The sequence below is a fragment of the Phascolarctos cinereus genome, unplaced genomic scaffold (assembly GCF_003287225.1).
Source record: "Phascolarctos cinereus isolate Bilbo 61053 unplaced genomic scaffold, phaCin_HiC Scaffold_5;HRSCAF=322, whole genome shotgun sequence".
NCBI classification, from domain to species: Eukaryota; Metazoa; Chordata; class Mammalia; order Diprotodontia; family Phascolarctidae; genus Phascolarctos; species Phascolarctos cinereus.
Genome location: NW_027555958.1, coordinates 401,593,546 through 401,619,963, shown reverse-complemented (window position 1 = coordinate 401,619,963; position 26,418 = coordinate 401,593,546). Strand labels below are relative to the sequence as shown.

Genomic DNA, 26,418 nt, shown 5'->3' with positions numbered 1-26,418 from the left:
TGCTTCCTTCAGACATATGCCCCTTCAGTGGTCTGTCTTACCTACAAAACACACACACACACACACACACACACACACACACACACACACACACACACACACACACACACACACCCCCCTGACTCACTTCCTAGAACAGTTGAAATGACACCCAGCTCCTTGAAAATTCTAGAACAGATACATAACCCCTATCCAGGTAAATGTTTAGAGGAGTTAGTAAATTAAGCAAAAAAAAAAATCTGTAGATGCTACTCTGGAAGAAATTAGATTATTATTGGGGTTTTTTTCCCATGTCTGTGCCTTCCCTCTGTCCTGCTCCCCAGATCTCCACAGGCATATACCTTTCCATTCCCCACCATTTCGTGTCCTTTGCAGCTCCACTGAGTAACATACATAACAGTAGAAATACCACAAAAGCAGAATAGCTGGTCTTGGAGAAAAGATATTTAGCATAAAATCAAAGGCTTAAAAAAAAAAAGCTCTTTCCAAGACATATGGTCCAATGCCCACTCTGTAGTGGTAGAGATTCCATCTCTTAAATTCACTTTGGAGCACTACACACTCCTTCTCAGGGGGAAAAACACACACACACACACACACACACACACACATATATACATATATGTTTAAGCAGTCCTAAGCTTTTCCCTCAGTTTTGCCCACCCTCTTCCCCCGTGTTAGTAATAATATAATGTGTGTAGTAATAACACAGAGAAACTTTGTAATGTTTTCCAAGGGACTAAGTTTCCTTAAAGTTATTGGCAAGAGAATGATATGGAGGGTGCAGGGGAACACCATTTTCTGGACCTTTGGCTGAGACTTTAAAAAGGGCTGTTATAAAAATGTGGATAGTGGGAGATTTAAAATGAGGGATGTCCCAGTTAAGCTTTACAGTAATACTCTCCCCAGTTTTTTTCCTCTGAAGGGCTTGAATGTTCTCAGCAAATAGAAATCTTGAGAGTTAAACTTTCCAGAGTCATCCTCCATTACTTTCTTTTAACTTCAGGGTTCTTCCACATTTTTTTATCCTTTCATCATGCTTAGCTCTTTTCCTCTGGCCCTCTGCCTTCACCAAGTTTTCAGCTTCCATACTCATTCCCTTTTGACTACAATCCACAACATGCCCTGTTCTTGCTCCTCTTTATCCCAGTCCCTGCTGCCTCTCCCATTTCCCCCACTAGTCTCTTCCTTCAGGCCCTTCTCTCCTCGCTTTACCACAGCCTTCCAGTCCCTGTGGAGCTCAAAGATCAAAGAACAGAAGTGTGGCAGCTGCCCAGCTGGGAGTTTTCCTGAAGTGGGGAGTCTCGTCAGCTCCCCCTCCTGGCCGGGTTGGGTTGCCACTGGGAGCTTAGGGACCATCCTAGGAAGCTGTGCTGCCTGCGGTACCTTGGCTCCTGGAGAGAGTTGTGAAATAGGTGTTTGAGGCAGTTTTGTACATATCAGAGAAACTTTCCTTTGTGTTATGTCCCTCGGGTTTGGGTTTTTGCCACACATTCTTAGAAGCCATTGTTAACGCTGGTATTTTTGCAGGTTAGGCACGCTGCCTTTTAGAGGGAGCTCCCCAGAATGAACTGACCCTAAAATCAGTTTAAAGAAAAGTTAGCCTAAAAGAGGGGCCTCCAAAGCAAAGGAGGCGGGGGAGGAGGGGGGGGGAGAGGAATGCAGTTGACCAATCAGAAGTGGAGGCTGAGCCAGGCTTCCCCTCCTTGATTGTGAGCTTCAGTAGTGGAAAGTTGGGAGCCTCAGTTTCTGGCCAAAGCCTCTCAGAGCCTCAGCAGCAGCAACAGCAGCTGTAACAGCAGCTGCAGCAGCGGCAGCAGAGGCAGAGGTGGAAGCAGCAGCAGCAGCAGCAGCAGCAGAGCAAGCTCGGACTCCCGCCAAAAGGCTTCAGGAGCAAGCAGCTCGTAGCGGCATGCTGGGGGCATAGATGGGGCTCTCCCCTCTCACTCTTTGACGCACTGCCAAAGACCTAGCGGGAGAGAGTCAGGAACTACCTTCAAACAAAAACTTCAGCATCTTTGCCCTTTCCAACCCCAACGAGGGACTGGGGATTTCGGACTTACACAAATTTGATCCTCAGCTCCAAACTATTGCACCCACCCCCAACCCACCCTGGTTCAAAGAGATTTAAAAGATCTAATGAATTACCCAGAGAGGAAGCCTTCTGCTGGTTATTGAGGAAGACTAAGCACATTGCTTAGACACTCGGGAAAAAAAAATGATTTCCTGGGAAATCGTCCCCGGCTGGGGAGTGGGAGTCCACACGGTACTCTTGTTGGCTCTACTTTCTTCTTCCCTAGCTCAAGATACCAGCCCAGAGAAGGAGCCTGGTGGCCCTGAGGAGATCCCGGAGGGGGCATCCACCTTGACTTTTGTTTTCGATGTCACCGGCTCCATGTACGATGATTTAGTTCAAGTTATTGAAGGGGCTTCCAAAATCTTAGAGACGTCTTTGAAGAGACCCAAGAGACCACTTTTTAACTTTGCTTTGGTGCCTTTCCATGATCCAGGTAAGGAAAAGAGGGGGAAAACCATAAATGATTTTTCTGTTATTTATTATACTCTCAGGACCATTCTTTCTTCTAAGCGTTTCAGATGTGCAAGATGTTCCAGCAGTATTTTAGAGAGTCTCCTGAGTATGTGTAAAACAGATAAGGAATTGTTCTCTAGTCTAAAACTCTTCCTTATTCATCTTCTAGCCACCAGGCATGTGGCTAATGGGGGACGGGGGAAGGGGGAAGGAACCTGTGTCATGCCCTTCACAACTCTGGAAACGAACTTGCCACAGATACTTTAAGGCAACTGTGTTTCAAGGTTAATAGCTTTGAAATACATTTTTAGACTGCTTTGCTTAATTATTTAGTCAGCGTCTGACATAGACGTCCAGTTGCTTTGCTGTTAGCCAGTGTCCAGGTTGAGGGCATGGTCTCTCTCCTATAAAGGACAGCCCTCTTAGGAGAGGGAGAAAAGCTGCCGTGTGGAACAAGAAAGACTTTAAATTAATATTGGCATGTGCAATTAGTGAACAGGAAATAGATAAAATGTTTAAGTGTATACCTCTCTCATTCTCCAGGCCAGCGCCACACACACAAACAGTAGGGATTTAATAAATTAATGTTTGTTGCCTTAAGCTGAATCTATTCATATTTGCATTCATTTACCATAAATTGTCTCTGCTTGTGGGTGTAGACAAAATGTCTGTGTCTTTTTATTGTTCTTGTAAAGGGATGTGTGTGTGTGTGTGTGTGTGTGTGTGTGTGTGTGTGTAATGTGGTATGTCTGTACTTTAAAAGTACTTGAACAAATATATTTATGTTTGCCCTCTAGCCACAAATTTCATCGGCATCATTGTAATATGATTCTATTTACTTTTCAGTTTCTTTCTTCAGAAGTTGACTTCTCTGCGAGGCTCATGGGAGCTTTTGTTATCCATGCTTAAGGCAGCTTTCCTTTAGCCCTGTCTACCTGAGTTTCATTAACACACATTACCACTAATTTTGAGAAACAAAATACTAGTTCTTTAGAATCTTTCTCTTTTGCTATCCCACATTTTTCTTGCTTTGATTTTTTTTCCTTCTCTGTTTCTGAGATAGAATCTTACAGGCAGAAAAGGACTTTAGAAATCTAAATTTTGTAGTTGTTTCTTTTATAAATGAGGATATATTGATGTGATTTGTTAAAAGCAGCTTGCTTCTTAGTTGTTTTAAATGAGTTATCACTTTTAATACAGTGTGAAAGGAGAGATTTATGTGGAAAGAGACTTTTCTGAAATTTTTGTTTTTACTGTAATACTAAAAACACTAATTTGCCACATCTAACTTGCTGTGAGGGTTAGTGTGATATAGTGCAGAGGACACTGAACTTGTAGTCAGGAATGCCTGAATTCAAATCCTTCCTCAGACCTTTATTAGTTGTATGACTCTGAATAAGTGAATTAACCTCTCTGTGCCTCAGTTTCCTCATCAGTAAAATGAAAGGGTCAAAATTGATGGTCTTTAAGGTCCCTTTTAGCTCTAAATCTGTGATCCTGTAATATAGTTTGGTGGTTCCTACATTTAGTGCAGTGAGATAGATTTAGATCTGGAAGGTCCTTTGAGGTCACCTAGTCCAATCCTCTCATTTTATACATAAAGAAAGTGGGGCTCAGAGAGTTTAAATGACTTGCCTGGTGTCACACATGTAATGTTTTAGAGGTAGGACAAGGATTTGAACCCAGGACTTTTGACTCCAAATCTAGTCATCTTTTTTCTGTAATGTCCAAATCATTGTGACATTCATCCTTACTGATCAGATTATCTTTATTGTTGTTCAATCATGTTTAACTCTTCATGACTCAATTTGGGGTTTTCTTGGCAAAGTTACTGGAGTGGTTTGTCATTTCCTTCTCCAGCTTATTTTACACATGAGGAAACTGAGGCAAGCAAGGTTAAGTGATTTGCCCAGGACCACACAACTAGTAAGACTCTGAGGCCAGATTTGAACTAAGGAAGATGTCTTCTTGATTCCAAGTCCAGTACTCTATTCACTGAGCTATCTCCCTGCTCCCTCCCTGTACCATCTCAGTATCATTCTAGTAAGATCTCTCCCTTATGCCTTACACTGCTCTGATCTATTCCATGCGATGATCCTAAATCTGAGGTGTTAATTTTGACAAGGTGCAAGGATTTCATTATTTTAAACATCCTTTTAACGTAGAAGAGCTTGATTTTTCTTTGAGAATAAATAACTTCTGTAAATAATTTTTAAAAAATACTTTATTTAAACATTCTGACTTTTAACGTTGTTGAACCCAACATACAAAGACTACCTTATAAGCATATGTGGAAGTTGATCTGTCCTGATCATTTGAAATAATCTTCAAAATGACTGGAACAGAAGCTTTGTGATGAGTGTCTTCCAGTTGTTACCAAAGAGGAAAAGTTAACTATTGGTTAAACTAATGTGATGTTCTTAAAGTTTAGCAATTATATGGTCAACAAATAACCAAAAGAAAAATCTATCGAAAGCAAGATAGATTTAATAAGTGAAAATCACATGGCATAATTAGTTAGACTTTAGAATTATAACTTCATAGATTTGGAATCTTAGACTTTAAAGAGAGAACTTCCTTCATTTTAGAGATGAAGAAACTGAGGCCCAGTATAAAAGTCACACAGGAGAAATAGGTAGAATAGCTGGGATTTGATCCTAGGTCCTCTAGCTACAATTAAATTATACTGGTGCAATGATTAATTCAAATTGATTTTGTCTAAGTGATCTCTCTTGTAAGAGCTCAATTGTCTATAGTTTCTGTAATTATTTTTAAAAAAGAATTAAATATCAGCAGATCCTCCCCTGAACTAAGCTATATAAGAAATATTCTGAAGTAAAGGGGTAGGAGAAGAAATAACACTCACTGTTGATAACTTTAATTTGTTCTATTAATTCATTTACATCTGATTGTATGGTCATTGAATTATATTGTTTGAGGATTCCTAAATTTTTGGCCTTCCATCAGACTCATCTTTCTTGACCTCTCTATAATTTATGGCCCCTCTTCTCATATGGTCCTTCTTCCCTTAACTCTTTTGACATTGCTTTCTTCATGATCTGCTCAATCATTCCCTCTTAGTCTCCTTGACTGGATTATCATCCATGTCCATCCCCCTTAATGGAAGATGTTCTTAAATTTTCTGTACTGGGCCCTCTTCCCTTTCTATACCTTTTCCCTCTGGAATCTCATTAGTTCATTTATCATCTCTATACACTAGATTCCAAAATCTTTATATTGCTATATCCTATAAAACCAGTTCCCTGATAGACATCTCTGTCTAGATGTCCTTTTAGTACTTCAAATTCAGTATGTCCAAAATGGGAATTAATTGTTTTTTTTCCATAAACCTACCTCCTTTCCAAAACTTTCCTATGTAGGCTGAGGCCACTACCATCTTTCTCTTCTCCCAAGTGAACAACCTCAGAGTCACCTTTGACTCTTCAGTCTCCCTCACCATCATCTTTCATTATGCACTGAGTTAGTTGCCAAGTCTTGTAATCTCTAACTGCACATATTTCTCATATCTGTCCCCTTTGCTCCACTTAAAAGACTACCATTCTTGTTCTGGCTCTGATCATCTCTTGTCTAAATTATTCCAATAGCCTATTAATTGGTCTTCCTATTTTTAGTCTCTTCCCTCTCCAATCCATCCTCCACAGAGCTGCCAAAATAATCTTCCTAAAGTACAAGTCAGACCATGTCACTCTGCTACTCGAGCATATTCAGTCATTGTTCCTAAGGAAAAATCCAAATTCCTTAGCTTGACACTTAAAATCCTTAACAATCTACTCTTTCTGACTTATATATACTTTATAATCGCTCTTCTTCACACATTCTCCATTTTAGCCAAACTGCCTCTTACTGATCAAAAGAGATAAACACTTAGCACAGTGTTTAGTACATAGTAAGCACTTAAGAAATCCTTGTTCCTCCCCCTTCTTTTGCTGTTTCCCAGAATTCAGCATTCCTGTTTTCTGCCCCCAGAGCTAGAATTGGTTTTTGCTCACCTTAGTTTCTTTCTAGTCTCAGATCAGAGGTCAACTCCTAAACCTTTCCTGATCCTTTTTGCATTCTCTTCCTTCTCAAATTAATTTACACTTGCCTATCTATGTAAATGTAAATTAGAATAGAAATGTCCCTGAGACTGTTTTTTCATTTTTTTTTTTATCCCTCGCACCTAGCTCTGTGCTTTGCAAGTTGTGGAAGCTTAATAAATTCTTACTGAACAAACCAATGAATAAATGAAACTTTTTCTCTACTGTCCATTTTGTCATCAATGTTAATGTTTTCACTGTTTGTTTATGGTTGCAATGAGTTGTACTGCTGCATTTCATAGCTGCTCACAAATGTCCCTGCGACAGATGGGTGGTCTTTGTTGTCCTTAATTGGGACACCAATGACAAAAATCATATTAGGTAGAATAGAACATATATTTGTTCAGTTCTTTTCACTTGTCAAGACACCTTCACATCACTTCTCCTATTTGCTGAAATGTGATCATAGATGACATTTGGGTTACAGCTTAAAAAAACCTTTCATGTAGGTGGCTGCTGGTTTTGCTTTTGGAGTTTAGTGAGAGAAGAAAGTGAAACACATGAACATTGTAGAAGAGGGAGAGGGGAGTAAGGTGTGAATGTGCCATTCAGAGCAAGAAGTATATACACACGTGGGGCTTATCTGGGAAATGAGGCAGTGCCAGAAGGATATAAAAGGGGGAGAGTGGAAAGTCACAACAGTAACACATTCACCTTAAACTTGCTTGCTAAGAGAATTACCTAAAATCTACCTTCTCCAATCCACATTGCTTCTGCAGTGTCTACTTGTAATGCTACGTTCCAGCTGATTAGCTAGATCACATTTACATTCCTCCTATAAGAGAGATGTAGGAAAAGGTAGCTGAGAGAGAAATGAAACATTTTATCTCTTTTAATTTGCCCTGTCTGGAGAAATAGGCTGCACATAAAACTTTCTTTCCTCCCTGCAGCCTACCATTTTAGGGAGAAGTGAATAAGCTCTTATTCTGTCCAAATAGCATGAAAACTCTAGCTCTATTACCACTGTTTTCATCCATAGAAGTATCTATGTGGTTGACATGATCATAGAGTCATAGATTGAGATCTAGAAGGGACCTTAAAAGCCTTTGCTTTCAACTCCATCATATCACATATTTATTTTTAGTTGAGTTAAAAAATCAACATTTACATTTACTTGTCTTTTGGCTTTTTGAAGCAGTAGGTTAGACAACACTTACCACTGTCATTTCTGTGAAATGGGTTGGCCATAAATATTCCAGTACCATAGTACTACATTTATCAGAAGAGCATTCTTGTCAAAGGTGGTTAATTTTGCCATTTTCATTAACCTCATAGTATTCTAGTACAGCAAGATTCACCAACTTTCTCTCATGATTGTTCTTGTAGAGAGTTTTGTACAACTCTTTGCTCTTGTTATCACCCCTGAAGCATTAGCACAAGATGAAGGGTAGACTCCTAAATGTTGTAGTCAGACAGAGACTGTCCATCTTCTGCATGATTGCTGGCAAAAATAATTCTTTGTTAATTGAGGGAAATACCTTCTTTATCTTCTTAGCCTTGACATTTTCAATAGTATTTAAATTTTGACCTCAAAGGTAATGGTCTTCCCTGTCCAAGTCTTTTTGAAATCTCTACCATGGCACTGGCTTCCCCTACTCATGGCAGCTTTAAAAAGCAACCCCATCATTTACAGATGAGAAAACTAGGCACAGAAAGGTTAAATTACTTGCTCAGGGTCATACAGATTCTGGGACTCTAACAAATTAAATATGACTCTGATAAATCTGATTAAGTGAACCAACTAATGTTATACAAAACAGATATGTAGGGGCAGCTAGATGGTTCAGTGGATAGAACACTGGCCCAGGAGTCAGGAGGTCCTGAGTTCAAATCTGGCCTCAGACCAAACACTTGACACTAGTTGTGTCACCTTGGGCAAGTCACTTAACCCCAATGCCTAAAACCAACCAACCAACCAGAAATGTGATACAGTGGAAAGAATGTTGAATTGGGAGTTAAAAGATCTGTGTTTGGGGCTTTCTTCTGCCATTAGTTAGCTGTTTAACTTTGGAAAGCCATTCAATGTCTCTGGGCTTTATCCTATTTCTTCAGTAGAGGGGAAGAGTAAGAACTAAATTATTGTTAAGCTACTTTTTAGCTCAAGTGTTCTGTTGTCTACCTTGAGAATGTATTGAAGGGTAAGTCACTAGGATAGCCTGGTGAATATTATAGATTTATTAGGAAAACTAGTTTATTTGTGTGTGTGCACGTATGTATGTGTGTATTATGACAAGATGCTGAAACACTCAATTCCTTAATTGTGAATGGCAAGGCTTGAATTATGTTTTAAAAATCTTTCATTGATTTAGACATTTATACATATTTGTATGCTAATAGAGTCACTGAAAGAACAGTTTTCTGAGTTGCTGCAAAGTCAAAATACCCAAGAGTATTGTGAATGAAATAGTTACATTATTACATTATTATATAATAAGAAATTTTCACTAGAACTTCACGAGATATTTCTTCTCAAATTGAAATATTTTTGATATCTAAGAAATGTGGGAGGCAGAGGTGTTAGAGAGATGGAATCAAAGTTCCTTTTCCTTCAGAGCTCAACTCTCTGGCAAAAGAATTTTGATGAGGAGGTTGTCTGCATCTATGTTAAATCCAACAGGAAGAGATGGACCAAAATAGAAGACCAAAATAGTTGAATATAGTGGGCTTTACAATACATGTATTTTTGAAAAGTTGTATATAAATCAAATGTTGGTTAAGTTGAACTTTTAAAGAGGAGATAACTATTTAAATGAATCCTTTAGTGAGTCTTGTAAAATGAAGAATCCTTCTTTTAAAAACTCAATTTTATCTTGTTTTCAGTTTGGATTTCTCTCTTTCCTAACACCTCATCTTTCACCCATTGAGGAGGCAAGGAAAACAGAACTTAATACAAATAAATATTTTCAAGGAAAACAAATTCCTGCATTAGGTATGTCCAAAGGAAGAGTCCTTTTTCAAAGTGATAGCAGCTCTTTCATTTACTTCCTTGCAAATTTGAGCTTTCTGTAGTTAAGGTTTTCTTGTATTATTTCTTGCATTATGATGTTCAAGGGTTTTTTGACTTGTGTTCTTCTGGGAGACAAATCCTTAAGTTGTATCTACACGTTTTGTCTTGATCATTGTTTCACTTGTATGGAAACCATGCTTTCTTTCAATATTATTGCTTTTTGCTTCTTTTCTTCCAGATTGTCCTTCATTTCTGTGTATTTGCATTCCTAATCAGTTACTATCCCTTTTGTTTGCTACCATGGATCCAAATTTTTCTATTCTGCCAATTATTTCTGCTATTCTGCTCTCAAAATTTTTATTTCTCTTTTAAGCTACTTAGAAATATCTGCTGTGATTCCATGCCCTCCTGAGAAGCCACAAGGTCCTCTGCCTCATCATGTGTTGATTCATTTTCCTTTGTCTTACAATATTTATGTATAGATGCCTGAATTCTTTTACATGATGTAGAGGCCATTTCCCTTCTCTTTTTTTTTTAATATCATTCCTGTTGGTTTATTTGCTTATGTTAAAGATTTTGAGGGTTTTTTCTCCACCCTCCAGATGCTTTTGGTAATTTGAGTCTTTTTTTTTCCCTTTATTTTCCCTTAATGCTCACTTTCTAGCTCCTGCTCAAAGCTTTGTGGTACTTTCCCTGGGACCTGGATATCAAAGCTCTCTCAGTCTCTTCCCATGCTGGACAGATCACAGTCTCACTGACGTGCCTTGCTCCAATTCTCTCTGTTCCTCAGTTCTCTGGCTGAGCTTTGTTGAGGCACGGTACAATACTGGGCTGCTTGTTGCCTTTGCAACCTGAACACATTTATACTGTTTGGATTTTAGAGGTACTGGTGAGAAAGGGGAGCAGTATAGAATTTGGTTGCAAACTGGTAGGTCACATCATACATCTGTGCTACCACAGCATGATGGGTGGTAGAGGAGGGAATACTGGCTGATTGCATTAAGGGTTAATTCAGTGGATTTTTACCTTGTTTGGGGTCTTGGTGTCCTAGAATTTGGAGAAAGCTGAAACTGATTTATCTCTTGCTCATAAATCCTATTTTGGACAGGTGGGGATGATTGGAGAAAATGTCTAATCCTCCATCTTGTTGGTCATGTAACCCAGAAGTTTCCAGCAGTTCGATTTGGTTAAGTAGAGTTCACCTAAAACAAGAAGCTCTTTTGACTCTAGGCTGATATACAGACCCTTCTGTTTGGCATTTAAAACAGTCTCTTGACAGGCTTATCACCAGTTACTCCCCTTCACAGATTCAGCATTCCAGCCAAACTGGTTTATTGCTGCTTACCACACATGACACATCTCTAATCTCTGAGCCTTTTAACAGGCTTCTCTACAACATGCGTTGTAGAATCCCCAGCTTTCTTTAAGGCTCTCATTAAGTGCTAGCTCCTCCATGAGACATTTTCTGAAACCCCCCTCTCCATTGTTCATGCTCTCTTCCCCTACCATATTACTTTGTATTTAGAATGTAAGCTCCCTGAACACAAGGACTGTTTCTGTTTTTGTTTTCTTTGACTCTGTCACATCTAGCACAGCATCTGCTGCACAGTGGGTGCTGAATAAATGCTTGTTCAATAAATGAATGACTGAATTTATTAAAACTTAATTGAAAATCAGTCGATCGGTTTCTGGGTCTGCTACTAACTAGCAACCATGAACTGACTTAGTAAACTGAGAGAGTGAGAAACTAAGTAATTACTGTATAACCTTTTATGTCTCCTGCCTGTTGGAAAGGCCTGAGATTAGCAGCATAGGGTCAAGAAAAAAAAATCAAGAGAAATAACTTCTAAGTTCTATGCAAATAGCAGATAGACATCAGACGTAGTGGTTGCAAGTCTTCTGTGGAATTCTATATAGTTTGGTTCTTCTAATTCCCACCATTTGTATTTGTTCTTATCATTCTCACCAGAGTTTTCCCTATAGAGACCCACAGAGAACAAAATGAGAGGAAACAGGCATATATTGCAGCAGGAATGAGTTTGGTTAAATTTTCTACCTCTAAAATATGTAAATGTGTATGAATCTTATGCTGAACTTGAAATTAAGAAGATCTTGATTTGGTTCCTGCCTTTGACATCCTGAAAGGGGGGACAACTTTAGTACAGTAGGATTTCAGGGCCATCAACATCTTCACATTGCTCTTCCTACAAACTTGATCTCATATCTCTACCAGATGCAGCTTCACCTTTTACTATATCATCTGCCATGTCTAGCTTGTAACTCAGCTGAAATACTTGGTAGCTTAACAGATGAAGTAGAAGACTAGTGCAACCACATGACTTCTTCAAGGAGGAGGAAGTATCAGGAAGCTTCTGTTTCTAGAAGGTTCAGTGCCTGGAAACTATAGAACTTAGGAACCTTAAATGTGGAGTTTCCACCAAGCAACTCTCAAAGTTGGTCATGTCTTGGAAATTTCCTTTGTCTGCAAGAAAGTTCAATCTCAGAATCATGATGTCTAGGGAATTCAGAATCTACCTTCATGTATATACAAGGCTGGAATTTAAGATGCAGTATCTTTGAATTTCCCTCACAGAGTGCCTGCAATCTCACATCTCCAATGGCCATGTACTTCTGCTGTAAGTCGCTATTGAGAGAAATCTTCCTGGCCCCTTGCCATACTCTGTGAGAAGCCCAAAGTAAAAGATGAAGGATGATTAAGATGTTGGAGCTTCCTCAAGCACTCCAGAGATGACTCCTTAGACATGATTTTCCTCCCTCACAGATGATTCTTAGAATTAGGTCAGCTTGCATTTTAAAGACCAGTAGGAATGTGGCTCTTCCTCAGCTAGCCAATGAGTTGCTTTTCTCTATTGAAAAACAGCTTATTAATGTTATCAAGTTGATTATACTATATTATTAGTATGTTTAGGAAATGTTTTTATATTACATTATATTACATTATCTAGTTGTTTAGGAAACTCCAGAGTTTGATTAGAAACTGTACTAATTTACCTTATTTATAATTAAAATTGTGATCGGCATAATTTGCAAAAGGACATCTTTTCCCATCCCTTATTCTTTTTCCTTTTCTATCTTCTTCAGTGATTGATTTCAGGTATTCTTATATTTTATATATTAATTAAAATTGAATAGATGTGTAATAGAGGTAGGTTAAGGTAACTACTCATGAACTGACATAAAGTAGTCCAGCTGGGTGTTCACTGGAAAAGCATAATAGAGGAAGTATTTAATTCAGCCCCAAGCAATCTGAGATTTAATACCATTTTTTTTTTGGATGGGGTCATTTACTGTTGAGAAATTTTACTCTTTGCTGGCACATGGGAAGATGAATTAATTTCTTTTGTGGTGCTATTGAAGTTCTAGCCAAAAAATTAATTTTTTTAACTATGAATAACAATGTTATTAATAAATTATGGTTTTCTTCATAAAAAGCTTTTTGATTACCTCTCTTTTTTTGAGACTCATGGGGAATTTTGCTGACATTTTGAAACCTCCCAAGTTCTAGAACTGCTGAGTATACTGGGGATTAAATGTAGATTCAAAGACACTTTGCCTAAGCACACTCCTGGGTTTAATTTTTGGAAGTTCAAACACACTAATTGAAGCAATTTTCCCATTAGCACCAAAGCATTAGGGATTTTCCTTTAAGTAGTTTCCTGGAGCAGGTGAGAGGAATTCCTTGAAGTTCATACACACAGAAGGTATAGTGGATGCCACTGCTTTAGGGCAACCTATGGTTTGTCTGGCCAAGACTTGTTGGTAGATGTTGGTTAAAGGGGATAGATTGGGGAGTGGGGAGATAGAGCATAGTATAAATACAGTTAGGTGCACCCTGTTCGTGAATAATTCATTGGGAGGCCAAGACAAAGTGTTATCTCATGAAACCATAGAAATCAGTGTTAGCAAAGAGGGATTGAGCTTTCTAGAATAAATGCTGGGTTTCTGGAGTTAAATTAGGCTTTTTTGTATATAAATTTAGTTCTTTATAAATGTTTTAAAGAGAAGACCCCAAGATACCTTCTGCTGTCGCTTCCACTTCTTTAGATGATTCTCTTTTTTCTTTCCACGCAAATTTTCTTCTAATCTCCCCTTAATCATTCCATCACTGTCCTTCCTTGGAGCTTTCTCCTAAATCACACCTTATGATTGGAATGTCCTCCTGGATTTTGCTTGTCAAACTTTCCCCCTCCTGTTGAATTCTTTTCTGAAATGGCACCTCCTCCAGGCTGTCTTCTCTGACTAACTGGAAAAGTAATGATGCTTCTCATAAACATGGAGGCTTCACAACTTTCTTTACTAACAGCCCAATAAGCATTTGGTTTTGCTTATCTATAATAAACTTAGCTTGTTTATTATTTGTTTTATTGTCCAACTCTTTGTGACCTCCTTTGGGGTTTTCTTGGCAAAGATACTGGAGTGCTTTGCCATTTCTTTCTCCAGCTGATTTTATAGACGAGGAAAGTGAGGCAAACAGGGTTAAGTGACTTGCTCAGAGTCACATAGCTAGTAAGTATCTGAGACTAGATTTGAACTCAGGAAAATGAGTCTTCCTGACTCCAGACCCAGCACTCTATCCACTGCAACATCTAGCTTTCCACTTAAGGATTCTTATCTACAAATTGGAGTTGAAACAAGTGATTTATAAGGTGTTGTGCAGTTCTAATATTTGCCAGTGACTTTTGGATCATTATTGTTGCTCTCAGATCATAAAATTCTAGGTATTGTCTTTATAAAGTAAAATTCCCTATATATATGAAAAGTGAAAAACCATATTTTGTCTTTTGTGGGTTAGAAGGTGGGGTGACTTCAATATTAACAAAAGAAATTCCTTTTGTTCATATGAAGATAGAATAATTTCCTTCCATGTGAGACAAAGAAAATGGAGTGTATTGTCCTTTATGTAGCTCAGAGTTTATAAATGTTATGTCTCATGGAATTGGAAAACAATAAATTAAATCAAAACTTATTGTCTTCATTGATGACATTATGGGTACTTGTATAGTTCAACACCAAAGTGGCATGGCCTAGCAGATAACATGGTGGAAGTGGAAGCAGGATGACCTCAGTTCAAATACTGCCTTTGAGACTTGCTAAATATATGACACTGGGCAAACTGCAAATCTTCTCTGATCCTCAGGCAGCTCTCAAAGACTATATGAGTTATAGATGAGTCTGTCTTCATTGTTGGATAAATTCCTATATTAGTGAAATAAAAACTCTTGGAGATAAAATTTCACACATACAGGGGTGACAACACTTGAATGTGACTATGGCAAATACTTGAAACTGAAAAAAGCAAATAAGTCTGAAAGAGGGAAAGAAACAGACATGGCATATAGACCAGATCAAAAGATGTTATTTATAGACATCATCAAACAAAGTGAGTAAGTTCCACAGTTGTTTACTGGAACCTACTATGATTACAACCCCAAATCACAAAGCATCGAAGCGTATCCCTCATTCCTCTAGCTGGAATTGACCACAGATCCAAATCACCCTTGGATCATAGTTTGGGTCTTATGATCTCTTCCCTCTGATCTATTAAGAACACATTTCCCTGATTCCTCTCCCTCGCTCAGGTTGATCAAATTACCACATCAAGTGAAGATTAGCAAAGGATGAAACAATTGATAGTGACATTGTAGTACTGCTTGATGCTATTCTTCATGATCCCCTTATCTGATTCCTTCATTTTCTCACAAGATTATTTCTTCATAATTTGAAACACTGTTCTATCATCACCCTCTATACCTTTTGAGTACCTTTCCAGTACCATATAATACCATATAATGACTAAAAAGTCATTGGTCCCATCAAACCAAGTGCTACTGATACCCAGGAAGTCAATTTTACCTCCTCTTTTAAAATAGCTAATTCACCTTTCTTTCTGACTCCTTCCTGAAGCCTCCCTTCCATAATGCCTATATGACGACTCTAACCAGAAGTTATCTTACCACACTACGAATCCATTATTTACTTATATTTTATTTTCTATAATAATTGTCTTAATTTGTAAGTTTCTTCGGGGCAGAGGCCATGGCTTATTTATTTTTATATTTCCTTCAGCACTTAAGATATTGGCTTTCATGAAATAAAGGTCAGATGAGTGTCTGTTGAATAAATGAAAGAAAAGGTAAATGAATGAAAGAAAGAATGAGTAAGCTAAGGGGGGCTAAATTCTATTTACACACTACAAGTCTAACATGTGTGGCACTGTTACAGTGTTCTCCTTAGCATTCTTGTAAAGCTTATATTAGTGGGTCTATGGGGAATGTGATTTTTAAGGTATATTTGAATGTTTTTTCTTGACTTAACGTCTATTTGATATTCACTAGGGGGAAATGGCTTTTTTTTCAGAAATGTTCAGAATTATAGTAAGGTTTACTGACTAATTCAGCAATGCGTTTGAAGTAATGACTTAGATTTTATTAAATATAGCAATTTCTTCATCCTCAGAGTATATTTATTATGTATTGGATAATATCTCAGTAAGACAATCTAAATGCCAGTTTTGTTTTTATTCTCAAATCAAATGAGCCATACAGAAAATCCCGTTATTTCATAATCATTAATCAGTATTAGAAATCGCTATCATTTCTTTGCTGGGAATGCGGTCAGGAGAGTGTTGATAATAATACTAACTTGTACCATGGATGCCCTTCTTCCTCAGGTCCATCCATGCCCACTTCACCTTGATGGCATTTTGGGACAAGGAACACAGTTAAGCAATGGTAATGATAATAAATGGTACAGTCAGTCTGGAAAACAAAATACCATTAATAATAATTATAATTATAAAGTACTTTTAAAGTGCAAAAAAACCTCACAAATATTATTTCATTTGATCCTCATAACAATCTTGGGATATAGGTGCTAATATTATTCCCATTTTACAGATAAGGATACTTAGCAGAGGTTAAGTGACCTGCCTGCCCAGTGTCACATAGCTGGTAAGACTCTGAGGCAGGATTTGAACTCATGTCTTCTTGGCTCCAAGTCCAGCTTTGTATCCATTGTACTACCTAGCTTACTGTCGTACAGCTGCTTATAACTGCCATATCCTTGTCCCAATCCTGTGAAGTTGTAGTAAAATGTTTAATCATTTCAGTTGTGTCCAATTCTTTGTGACCCCATTTGGGGTTTTCTTGGCAAAGATACTGGAGTGGTTTGCCATTTCCTTCTCCAGTTCATTTTACAGATGAGGAAACTGAGGTGAACAGGCTTAAGTAAGTTGCCCAGGGTCACATAACAAGTAAGTGTCTGTGGCCAAATTTGAACTATCAAATGACTCTTTCTGATTCTAGGCCCAGCACGCTATCCACTAGCTATCCCCTGTGGTAAAATGGATGGAGTCTAAATTAACTTATTCCATAATACAAACTCTGAATCAGGTTGCAAGCCTGAGAAACTGTAATCACTCATGGACACCATATTATAGGAAGGACATTAATAACTTGGAATGCCTCCAGAGGAAGGTGATGAATTCAACATCACATGATACAAGAGTCAGTTAAATGATCTGGGAATGTTTAGCCTTAAGAAAAGAAGATGTAGGCAAGATATGATGGTTGTCTTCAAGTGTTTAAAGGGCTATCCTGTGGAAGAGGGATTAGACTTTATTTACTTGAATCAAGAAAGTTGAGAAATAGGAATGAGTAAAAATTGCATGGTCAGATTTCATCTCCATGTGAGAGAAAAAATTCCTAACCATAAGAGCTACACAAAAGTAGTACAGTGAGCTGCCTTATGTGGTAGTGAGTTTCCCATCAATGAAAGTCTTCCATTAGCTGCTAGATGACCTCTTTTGGGGGAATTCATATCAGATATAGATTGAACTCTGAAATAACTTCTGAGCTCCTATCTAATGGCTAGTCTATGAAAAGATATTAATCTATCAACAAACATTTATTTAACTAGATATATAGATATTAGAAGAGTACCCTACTTCAACCTTAGAAGACCTGGGTTTGAATTTTGGCTAGTTGTGTGAAATTGGGCACGCCATTTTGTCTGTTTCTCAATTTCTTCATCTGTTAAATGGGGATTATAATTATTGTTCTACTTAATTTATAAGGTAGTTGTGGGGATCAAATTTCAAAACTTCTATAAAGCAGTTTGTGGCCTGTTAAGAGTCACTGTTTATATTCTAGGAGAGCAACATATGATTTCTTTCTTTTTAATTTTGATCTAAAAAATGCTATCAGAGCTATAATCAACACTTATGTGCAGAACAGACCACAGAATGAGGACTATTCAGGCTTTTTTAAAAGAGATTATGGATTGCATCTGGTGCTGTAAGAATACTGCTCTGGTGAGAGAGAAATGTAGATATATATAAACAAAGGAAAACTTGACTAGAACCTGTTTCTTGCACTATCTTTGATTATAAACACTTGAGAATGCTGTCTGTTCACATTACTTCCTTCTTGCCATGTGGATGCTTTTCATTGTTTTAACTGTGGCAGTAACATGAGTGTATTGTACAGATGGGAAGAACTTATGGAGAGTACAGTTAAGTTATTGTTTTAACTTTCCTTCTCTGATTGCCCTTCCTTTTACATTCTCTGCAATGGCAAAAACCATGGCCATTATAATGAACTCACTGTTCTGCTATACTTTTATTCTGACTCAAGTACTAAAGATCATAAGCCTTTTTGCATTGTACTATATATTTTTTTGGGAAACTCAATAGCAAATAATGTACCACAGTGCAAATAATTTCTCTGTAGCAACTTTGCAAGATCAAGACCTCACTGAACATAAGAAAACGTATCCATTCTCCATAAAGGGGAGGTAAATGTGAACATGCCGTTCTTATTAGATAGTCTGAAAACCTTACTAACCTTGATCAAATAATGTGATTTAGTACCCTCCATAGATGGAGCTGGTATGCAGTGTGCCATATCCCTCTCCATGCCTGATTAACATAATAAACTTTATTATTTGGCATGGCCCTCAAAATGAGATTTAGGAATGCTTATAAATATTATGGTTAATAGAGTACATTCCATGGATTATCAAAATTTTTTTTAAAAATTGAATTCAGTAAAATACATTTGATAATTTAGTGGATTTTAAAATTTCATTAGTGTGGATACTTTCTTTACAGATTAGATAACTTCTCTAAACTTTCATAGCCTATATGATTCTTATCCATATTCTTCCATAGATCTCCCATAGAGAATTTATTCAGTACAGAAGAGGCCTTCTTGTTTTCTTTGGTCTTTCATTCTTAGGAGGCCCCAGCTCCATTTCCAGATGTGTGTATGCATATATACATCTATATGCATATGTACGTGTATATAATGTACATATATAAAGTATATACACACATATATGTAGCCATACATACACACATACATATATCACTGAATGGGCATTGTTGGCTTGATACAAAGCTTGATGGAAAGCATAAACTCCTTTGTCAATTTGGTTATCTGTCTGCAACCATTTTTCCAGACCAGTTTCACATCCCTGTCCTTCGCACACTCATGCCCTTTTCATTGCAACTTCTGGATTTAATGAAGCTTTATTTCTGCATGAAAGGGTATTTAAATGTTTATTCAGTACTTTTGTGTTTGTCACAGAGGCCTTTGAATGCATAATCTTCTAAGAGAAAACTACCTATGTCCATTTACCAAGCTAGATATCAACAAGAGCAGCTGTTAAAGTACTGGCAGAATAGTAATAGAGACACCCAGTAATTCACAAGAGACAAAATCTGTGAAAAGAGCCAGCAATAAAATCCCTTTCTCCAAATTTCTATATTCCTATATTATAGACCCCTCTGGATAGAAAAAAGGGTAAAGACAATCAGGCCTGGCAGAGAGAAATCATTTAGTTAGGTTTAGGGATGAATCAGTTGATTTTCATTTATTAAGAACCCACTACGTGCCAGGCACTGTGCTAGGTGATAAAGACAGAAGAACAAAGAATGTAATGCAAGGAGCTTATATTCTAATGGAATAATATATTAAGTATAATGTGTATATATATATATATATATATATATATATACATAAGAAATATAAAAATTAACAAGTACAGATATATACAAAGCAGTTAAATACAAGATAATTTGGGAAGAAGGGCTCCAGTAGCAGTTCAGAATATCAGGAAAAGCTTCACGTAGAAAATGATACTTAAGCCCCATCTTAGGAAAAGAATTAGACTCTTCAAGGCATTATTAATGAGGAAGTTCATTCCAGGCATGCGACACAACCAGTACAAAGACATGAAGATGGGAGTTGGAAGAATGTTTGTGGGCAAGGAGCAGAGAAAAAACAGTTTAAATGAATTGCAGAGCGTAGGAGGGGATTTTCCAGCAAGGTTGGGAAAATTAGTTGAGGCTGGGTTGTGTAGGGCTTTAAAAGGTAAATAGGAGTTTATATTTGATCCTAGATACAAAGATAATCCATTGGAGATTATTGAGTAGGGGAGTGCATGGACAGAGCTACAATTTAGGAAATCATTTTGGCAGTTGAGAAAAGAATGCAGTGGAACAATGATAAACTTTGAGTCAGGAAAATTAATTAGGATGCTGTTGCAATGAGTTAGAAACGCTTTGAGATTCCTATTTAATGCCTTATTGGAATCATGCATTCTAAAATTCATTTCATTGGGGGGGGGGGACTCCAGTAAAGCATTGTCACAAGGGCTATATAGGTCTGAGACATCTCGGTTTTCCTTCAGTTTAGGGTCCCCTGCATCTTCTCTGCAAGTGAATAGCTATGGGGGAAGCAAGGACAACATATAGTCAAGTAGAGCCTCTGGTAGACATAACCTTTTACTTCAATCCTTTATTCCAAATTTATGTCTTTATTTTGTATATTTGTCTGAAAACAAACACCCCAGAAATTAAGGTATCCTACAATTTAATAATAGAAAAGGTTAGAGGAGGGAAGGAGAACTTAAGAGCATAATGTAGATCGCCCTCATTTTACAGAACATACTCTTACTTGTCATTTTATATTTTCCTTCTAGCCATTCTTTTGATATAAGACATTTCTCATCTATCTGGGAATTCCCAGATTTATACTCATAGTTCCTGAAACTTAGACCTCTTCTTTCTCTTTTCATTAAAGTATCCAAATATCTAGTGGAACCAATATCACATCTCCCTGTCAAATGCTGATCTCTAACACATCAGGTACTAAAGTCATTTTTAGGCATGAGTCACCTAAGTTCCATATTTCATTTTCTCTAACATGAGCTAATGGCATTCTTTATTCATTGTGTGATTTTAAAATTCTGTGAAACAAGCTTCCTTAAACTGCTTGGTAATAATATTTCATTAAATGGCTAAGTCATCTAGGTCAGGAAGACAGACTGAGTCTCTAAACCTGTGAAGAAGCCCATTACCTGACTGGAGAATCAGGGTATAGAAATAAGGGTGATTACAGCTCTTATACCACTGCTTAGAGAGAGGGATGCTGTTGGTAAAGAGGGGATTTATAACATGGCACTATGAAATCAGATAAGGTACTCTCTAGTACTGTGCTGACATTTTATTGCACATATCTTTTATTGCATGTAGTTTTGACCAAGAATAGATTAAATGACAGTATTTCATGCTTTTGCCTTTTATGTATGCAGTAAATCTTCATAACATTTTTCAGGGGTCTAAATGGGTAGTTAAGACATAAGTGAGTTTGCTTTTTACTCTTCTTTGCATGAAAGGTAGTGATAGGCGTGAAATTCACTGAAGAGGTATTACCCAAAACATAAAAAGTTTTGGGAAGTGTTAATTATAAATTCATGGATGATAGTTCTAGAGTAAGTTACTTTGTAATGACTCAAGAAATTTCAGGCTGGATCTCTACCTTTGAGAATCCCATCTAATGATCCATTAAGTCCCTATGATGTGCAGGCACAGTGTTAAGTGCTGGGGATACAATTAATAAAAAGAAAGACAGCCCTTGCCCTCAATGAGTTTATAGTCCAAAGGGGAGACATCACACAAAAGAAAGGGGAAAAGTAGGAGGAGGAACTGGACAGCATGGGGTACCTAGCTTGGGGACATCTTGTTCTGTGGAGTTAAAACCAGGCAAGGAAGCAGATACAAGGTAGACTGATCTGAGAGTTCAGCTTCTGCCCTCTTTAAAGGAAGGAAATAGGAGGAGTTTGGCTCTGTCTTTCAGTCCTCCAGACACAGGGGAGAGGATGCCGAGAGCCTATGGATAAAACTTGAGGCCGAGCTAGGATATGTGGAGGTTTTCTGATTGTGAATAAAACTGTGCAGAACTTGAACAAAAGAAAAGAAAAAAGGTCTTCATATTTAACAGCCACATGATCCCCAGAGATGCTAATTATTCTTCAAGAATGTGGTAATGAGGTGAAACATGTTTTGTGCCAACAGGCCAAATAGATCATATTTCATATCTCTCATCTTAATCAGGGCATTAATTTTCATTACAAGATGCATTCAGTGATAGAGGCTGAGGCAAATGATGAGGAAGGTAGAATTTAGCAAGCACAGACAACAAGCCACAGAATATTTGGCCCTTCAAATGCTGACCTCATTTACTTACAGCCAGATTTGTTGAAAGATGGCTATCAAAAGCAAAACAAAAATTCCTCTTGTGGTAGAATATTAATGTTAATAGCCCTTAGCAAGGAAAAAGCATAGAGTTCAGATTAAGTGCCATAAAAGATAAGTCATTAGCATGAAAATGTGAAGCCAGAGTGGGGGGAGAGAAAAACTTAGTTTCCCTCACTTTGTCTTATATTTTTTTCCAGCATTTGTTTTATGAATGCCAAGTATGTTAAAGTACGTAGCTTATACTCTATAGAAGAACATCTCAGAAAAAGACAGGCTCAGAAGGGAGAGTCAGTTGGTGTCTTAAGTTTATCTTATTTTTCCATGGTATAATTTTGATCATATTCCATCCTCTTTTACCTGGTACAGTGCTAGAATAGAAGACTTACTGGAAAAATGTAATTAAGTTTCTAGGAGATGGTTGGGTGAGTGGACATGAAGGGACATGCAGAAAGGAATGAGAGAATATAGCATAGATGGCTACCAAAACATTTGTTTCTGAGCAAAGGGAAGGGAGGAAGAAAAGTAATAGCTAATGACTAAACTGAGAATTTAAGTATTGCAAATTCCTATACTGACTCTGCCTCTGACTTAATATAGGACATCATTGAGTTACTTAATCTCAATTATCCTCATTTTCTGTTCTGTAAACAGGGTTGTTAAAGGTGATATGGTTTATCATTCAGTGGATCTAGACCTTTAGAAATGAGGGCATTCTAGTCACATAACATCATAGACCTAGCCAGTGGTGACCAGAGTGAAGCTGGGTTATTTTGAAATACAGTTTAAAAAGAAAAGAAAGTCTGTATTCTGTTTTGGGACATAAAAAGTTAAATCTGGAAGGGATTTTTGAGACCATCTAATCCAACCCCCTCCGCCCTTTTCATTAAGCATACAAGGAATTTGGGTCCCAGAGATGTAAAGTGACTTGAACGGAAGGCAACCAAGCATTTATTAAGTTTCCATTATGTGAAAAAAGAGGCTGTTGGGTGGTGCAGTGGATAGAGTGCTAGGTCTGGAGTCTGGAGGACCTGAGCTTAGGTACAACTACAGAAACTTACTAGCAACTAGCTCTGGGCAAGTCACTTATCCCTGTTTGCCTCAGTTTCTTCATCTGCAAAATGAGTTGGAGAAGGAAATGGCAAACCACTCCCGTATCTTTGCCAGGAAAACCCCAAATGGGATCACTAAGAGTTTGACACAACTGAAACAACAAATGTGACAGAAGATAAATGACTTACTCAGGTTTTAGATCTGGTAAGTATCTGAGGCCGGATCTGAATTTAGATTTCCCCTCTAGGCCCAGCACCTTACTCATTGCACCAAATTAGCTGCTAGATTGGCCAAAATTGCAACCTAGTTAGAAACATAACCACCTATCCCCTAAGCCACTGTTCTCTATGTATACCATATGACGATTGTGGCATGCAAAGGTGTACATTTAAATACTTGTTTCTCAAATAAAATCTCAATCCGTTTCCATGTACCCTGGCTGGTGAGAACTTTTTTTTCTTTCTTGCCCCTACAAGAATACAGCAGGGGCTAGCTTGTGGGTAGATCTGCTTAACCAATGTTGTAGGCAACAGAAAAGGGATGGGGTGAAGAGCAAGGAGATGAAATGGGAAAACTGAGTATAAGCTGGGAAAGACAGGGAAAGGAAAAAAGGTAGGTTTGATGAGGAAAGAAAAAAGCTAGCAAGGGACTTAAAAGGACTAATAAAACAGAGGCAATAAAACACGAAGATGTTTTTGGCAGCAATATTCAGAAAGGGTTGGAAGGGAAAAGTGAAGGTTGATAAGAGGTCCAGTTTTAGGAGCCTGCTGAAGTAAAGAGAAAGCCAGTATAGAGATTAGAGTTTTAACTAGGGGGAAAAGCTATCAGAACTAGTCAAAGAGAAGCCAGTAATTCCACTACAAACAGTGCTAGATTTTTTTTATTTTAAAGAGAGAACAGGTTCAGACAAAAACTAGATTGTTTGCTTAGGATATGGAGAAAATCCAATGGACTCTACAAATGTGAGGGGAAGTTCCTAGATAACGTATTTTCAAAAATATCAATTTAAAATCTTTTTTCAGAAACATGAACAAAATGTCACCACCTCTGGCAAATTTACACATCAGGATTAGAGTATACAGTGACATATACATTATAGCTTAATATTGTCTATGAGAAAATTAAAAAATCACCTTACTAATATGTTTTATGGTGGAAATCTGGAGTCAGTGGAATCTGGAGTCAGAATGCCTAGATTCAGGTCCTGGCTTCATACTTCATAGCTATGTGTCCTTGGGCCAATCAAGTTCCCCTCTATGAGTCTCAATTTCCTCATCTGTAAAATGAGTGGGTTAGAATAGATAATGTTAAGGTCTGTCCAAGCTATAACATTTGGTAATATCCACTTATATCAATAATTGAGTTTAGAAGTGAAAGAATGTGGAAAAATTATATTTCATTCAAATATATTTTCAAATGTGTTTATGTATATATACATATATATATGTATACGTATATATAGACATTATATCACTTTCTTTCTTGAAGAAGCTGATCTTTCATGCTTCAGAGACTCTCAGGAATTTATGTAGGAACTTGTGTAGGTTTGTTCTTTTAGGGTGGGTTGGGGAGGAAATAAATAGTTTGCTACCCTTGGAAACTGCTTACTGATAGGGCATCATGGGATGTTGCCCAGTATATAAATTTTTGGAAGAAGTTCCACTCTGTGTTCATCATTGGTATTCAATCCCCTTTTGTTGGAACATGACTGATTTAACAGCAACACACCTTATGTATCTGTTGCTTTACCTGGTTTCAGCTCCCGGGTACAAGATGTCCCTCCCGGAATAAGCTCATCACTTCTAGACTCACCAGCATGTTGCAACCTTAAGTTTTGATTGATCCTACCTCCCTCAGCCTCCTCTCTGCTCTGTTTGGAGGGCTGGAGGCTAGAGGTACCAAACTCTTCCTATTTCTTTCCTTTATAGAGGGAAAGCGGATTTTCAGATTACTCCACTTTGCATCTGCCGTCCTGGCTGGCTTCAGCTCCATGGAACAAGATATCTTTGTGCTGGTTACCCCCTAGTGTTTCACCTCCCCCTTTGCTTCCTCCTTTTGTGTTTTGTCTTCCTTTTTGTATTGTAAGCTCCTTGAGGTCAGGTACTATATTTCTTTTTTATTAATTATATCCCCATCACTTAGCCCCTTGTGTGACACATAGTAGATGCTTAATAAATGTTGAGTAGATTGGATTGGACATAAGCTAAGCAAACAGAAAATAAGAAACATGCAAGTGAAGGACCATATCGAGGGTATGGTTTTAAAGTGATTGGGCATAGTCACCAAAAGCCAGTGCCTAAGTTGGGAAACCATGCTGTACCCTAGTCCTGGGGCCAAATTTGTCCTTTGACCATCTGTTTCTCATGTTCTGCTTCTAGCCCTGTCTTTGTACACCCATCATTTGGCAAAGGGTCTGGAACATGGTTGAAACGTAAATCCTTATTGATTGATTAATTGCCTTTTCTCAGAGCACATTATTATCCTCATTATTACTGCAGGTAAGGCTGCATCCTAGCTTGTTCCCATGATACTGTGTTGAACTTAAAGTTAAGGGGGAAGATGGATATGAGTCATATGATAGAACTCAATTTATGAAGGATCTGTAAAAGATCAGTAGCTTCCTTCAAAAGAATGGAGAATTTCCAGCGTGAGAGCTCCTCCCACTAAGCAGATGACAACCTCTCTATGCCTTAATAGATAACTAACTTAATAGATAACACTATAGAGTTGCATAGGGCATCTAGAGATGAAGTGACTTGATCAAAGTGATATAGCTAGAAATTATTAGTGAGATAATTTAAAGGGGGATCGAATAAGCATTTATTAAGTGCCCACTGTGTGCCAGGTAAGTGCTAAGTGCTTTCTAATATTATCTTATTTGACTTAAAACCAAATATGCCTGATGCCAAGCCAAACTCTATGCTCATTATGCAACATTGTTTCTATAGCATATTTTTTTTTCCTGCACTCCTCTGGATCAGTGGTCTCACTGATGTGGGTATTCCCTCCAGTGTTTTAGGTACCCATCCATCCCTAAATATTTTGAGTGATTCTTACTTATGTCCTCCCATAAGTTCCCAGGACATCCAGCAGTGTGTTTGGTCCTTCCTTGTGTTCATTTGTCATTAGAGGATACAAATGGGGTATGTGGGCTGCACGCTTTTTTATCCCTTGCTCTCCCTGCGTGACTAGTTCATCTTCTTTTTCAATCATGCATTTCTTGGATGACATT

At 37.8% G+C, this 26,418-nt stretch overlaps 1 protein-coding gene across 1 annotated transcript in view; it reads left to right on the top strand.

Moving 5' to 3' along the window:
- The first annotated feature begins 1,745 nt into the window (after nt 1-1,745).
- Nucleotides 1,746-26,418, top strand: part of HMCN1 (hemicentin 1) — a 495,504-nt gene continuing 470,831 nt past the window's right edge. The window contains 1 exon segment of the mRNA XM_020984406.2: nt 1,746-2,510. Within this exon segment, the coding sequence (XP_020840065.1) occupies nt 2,219-2,510 (292 nt within the window). The 5' untranslated portion in view covers nt 1,746-2,218.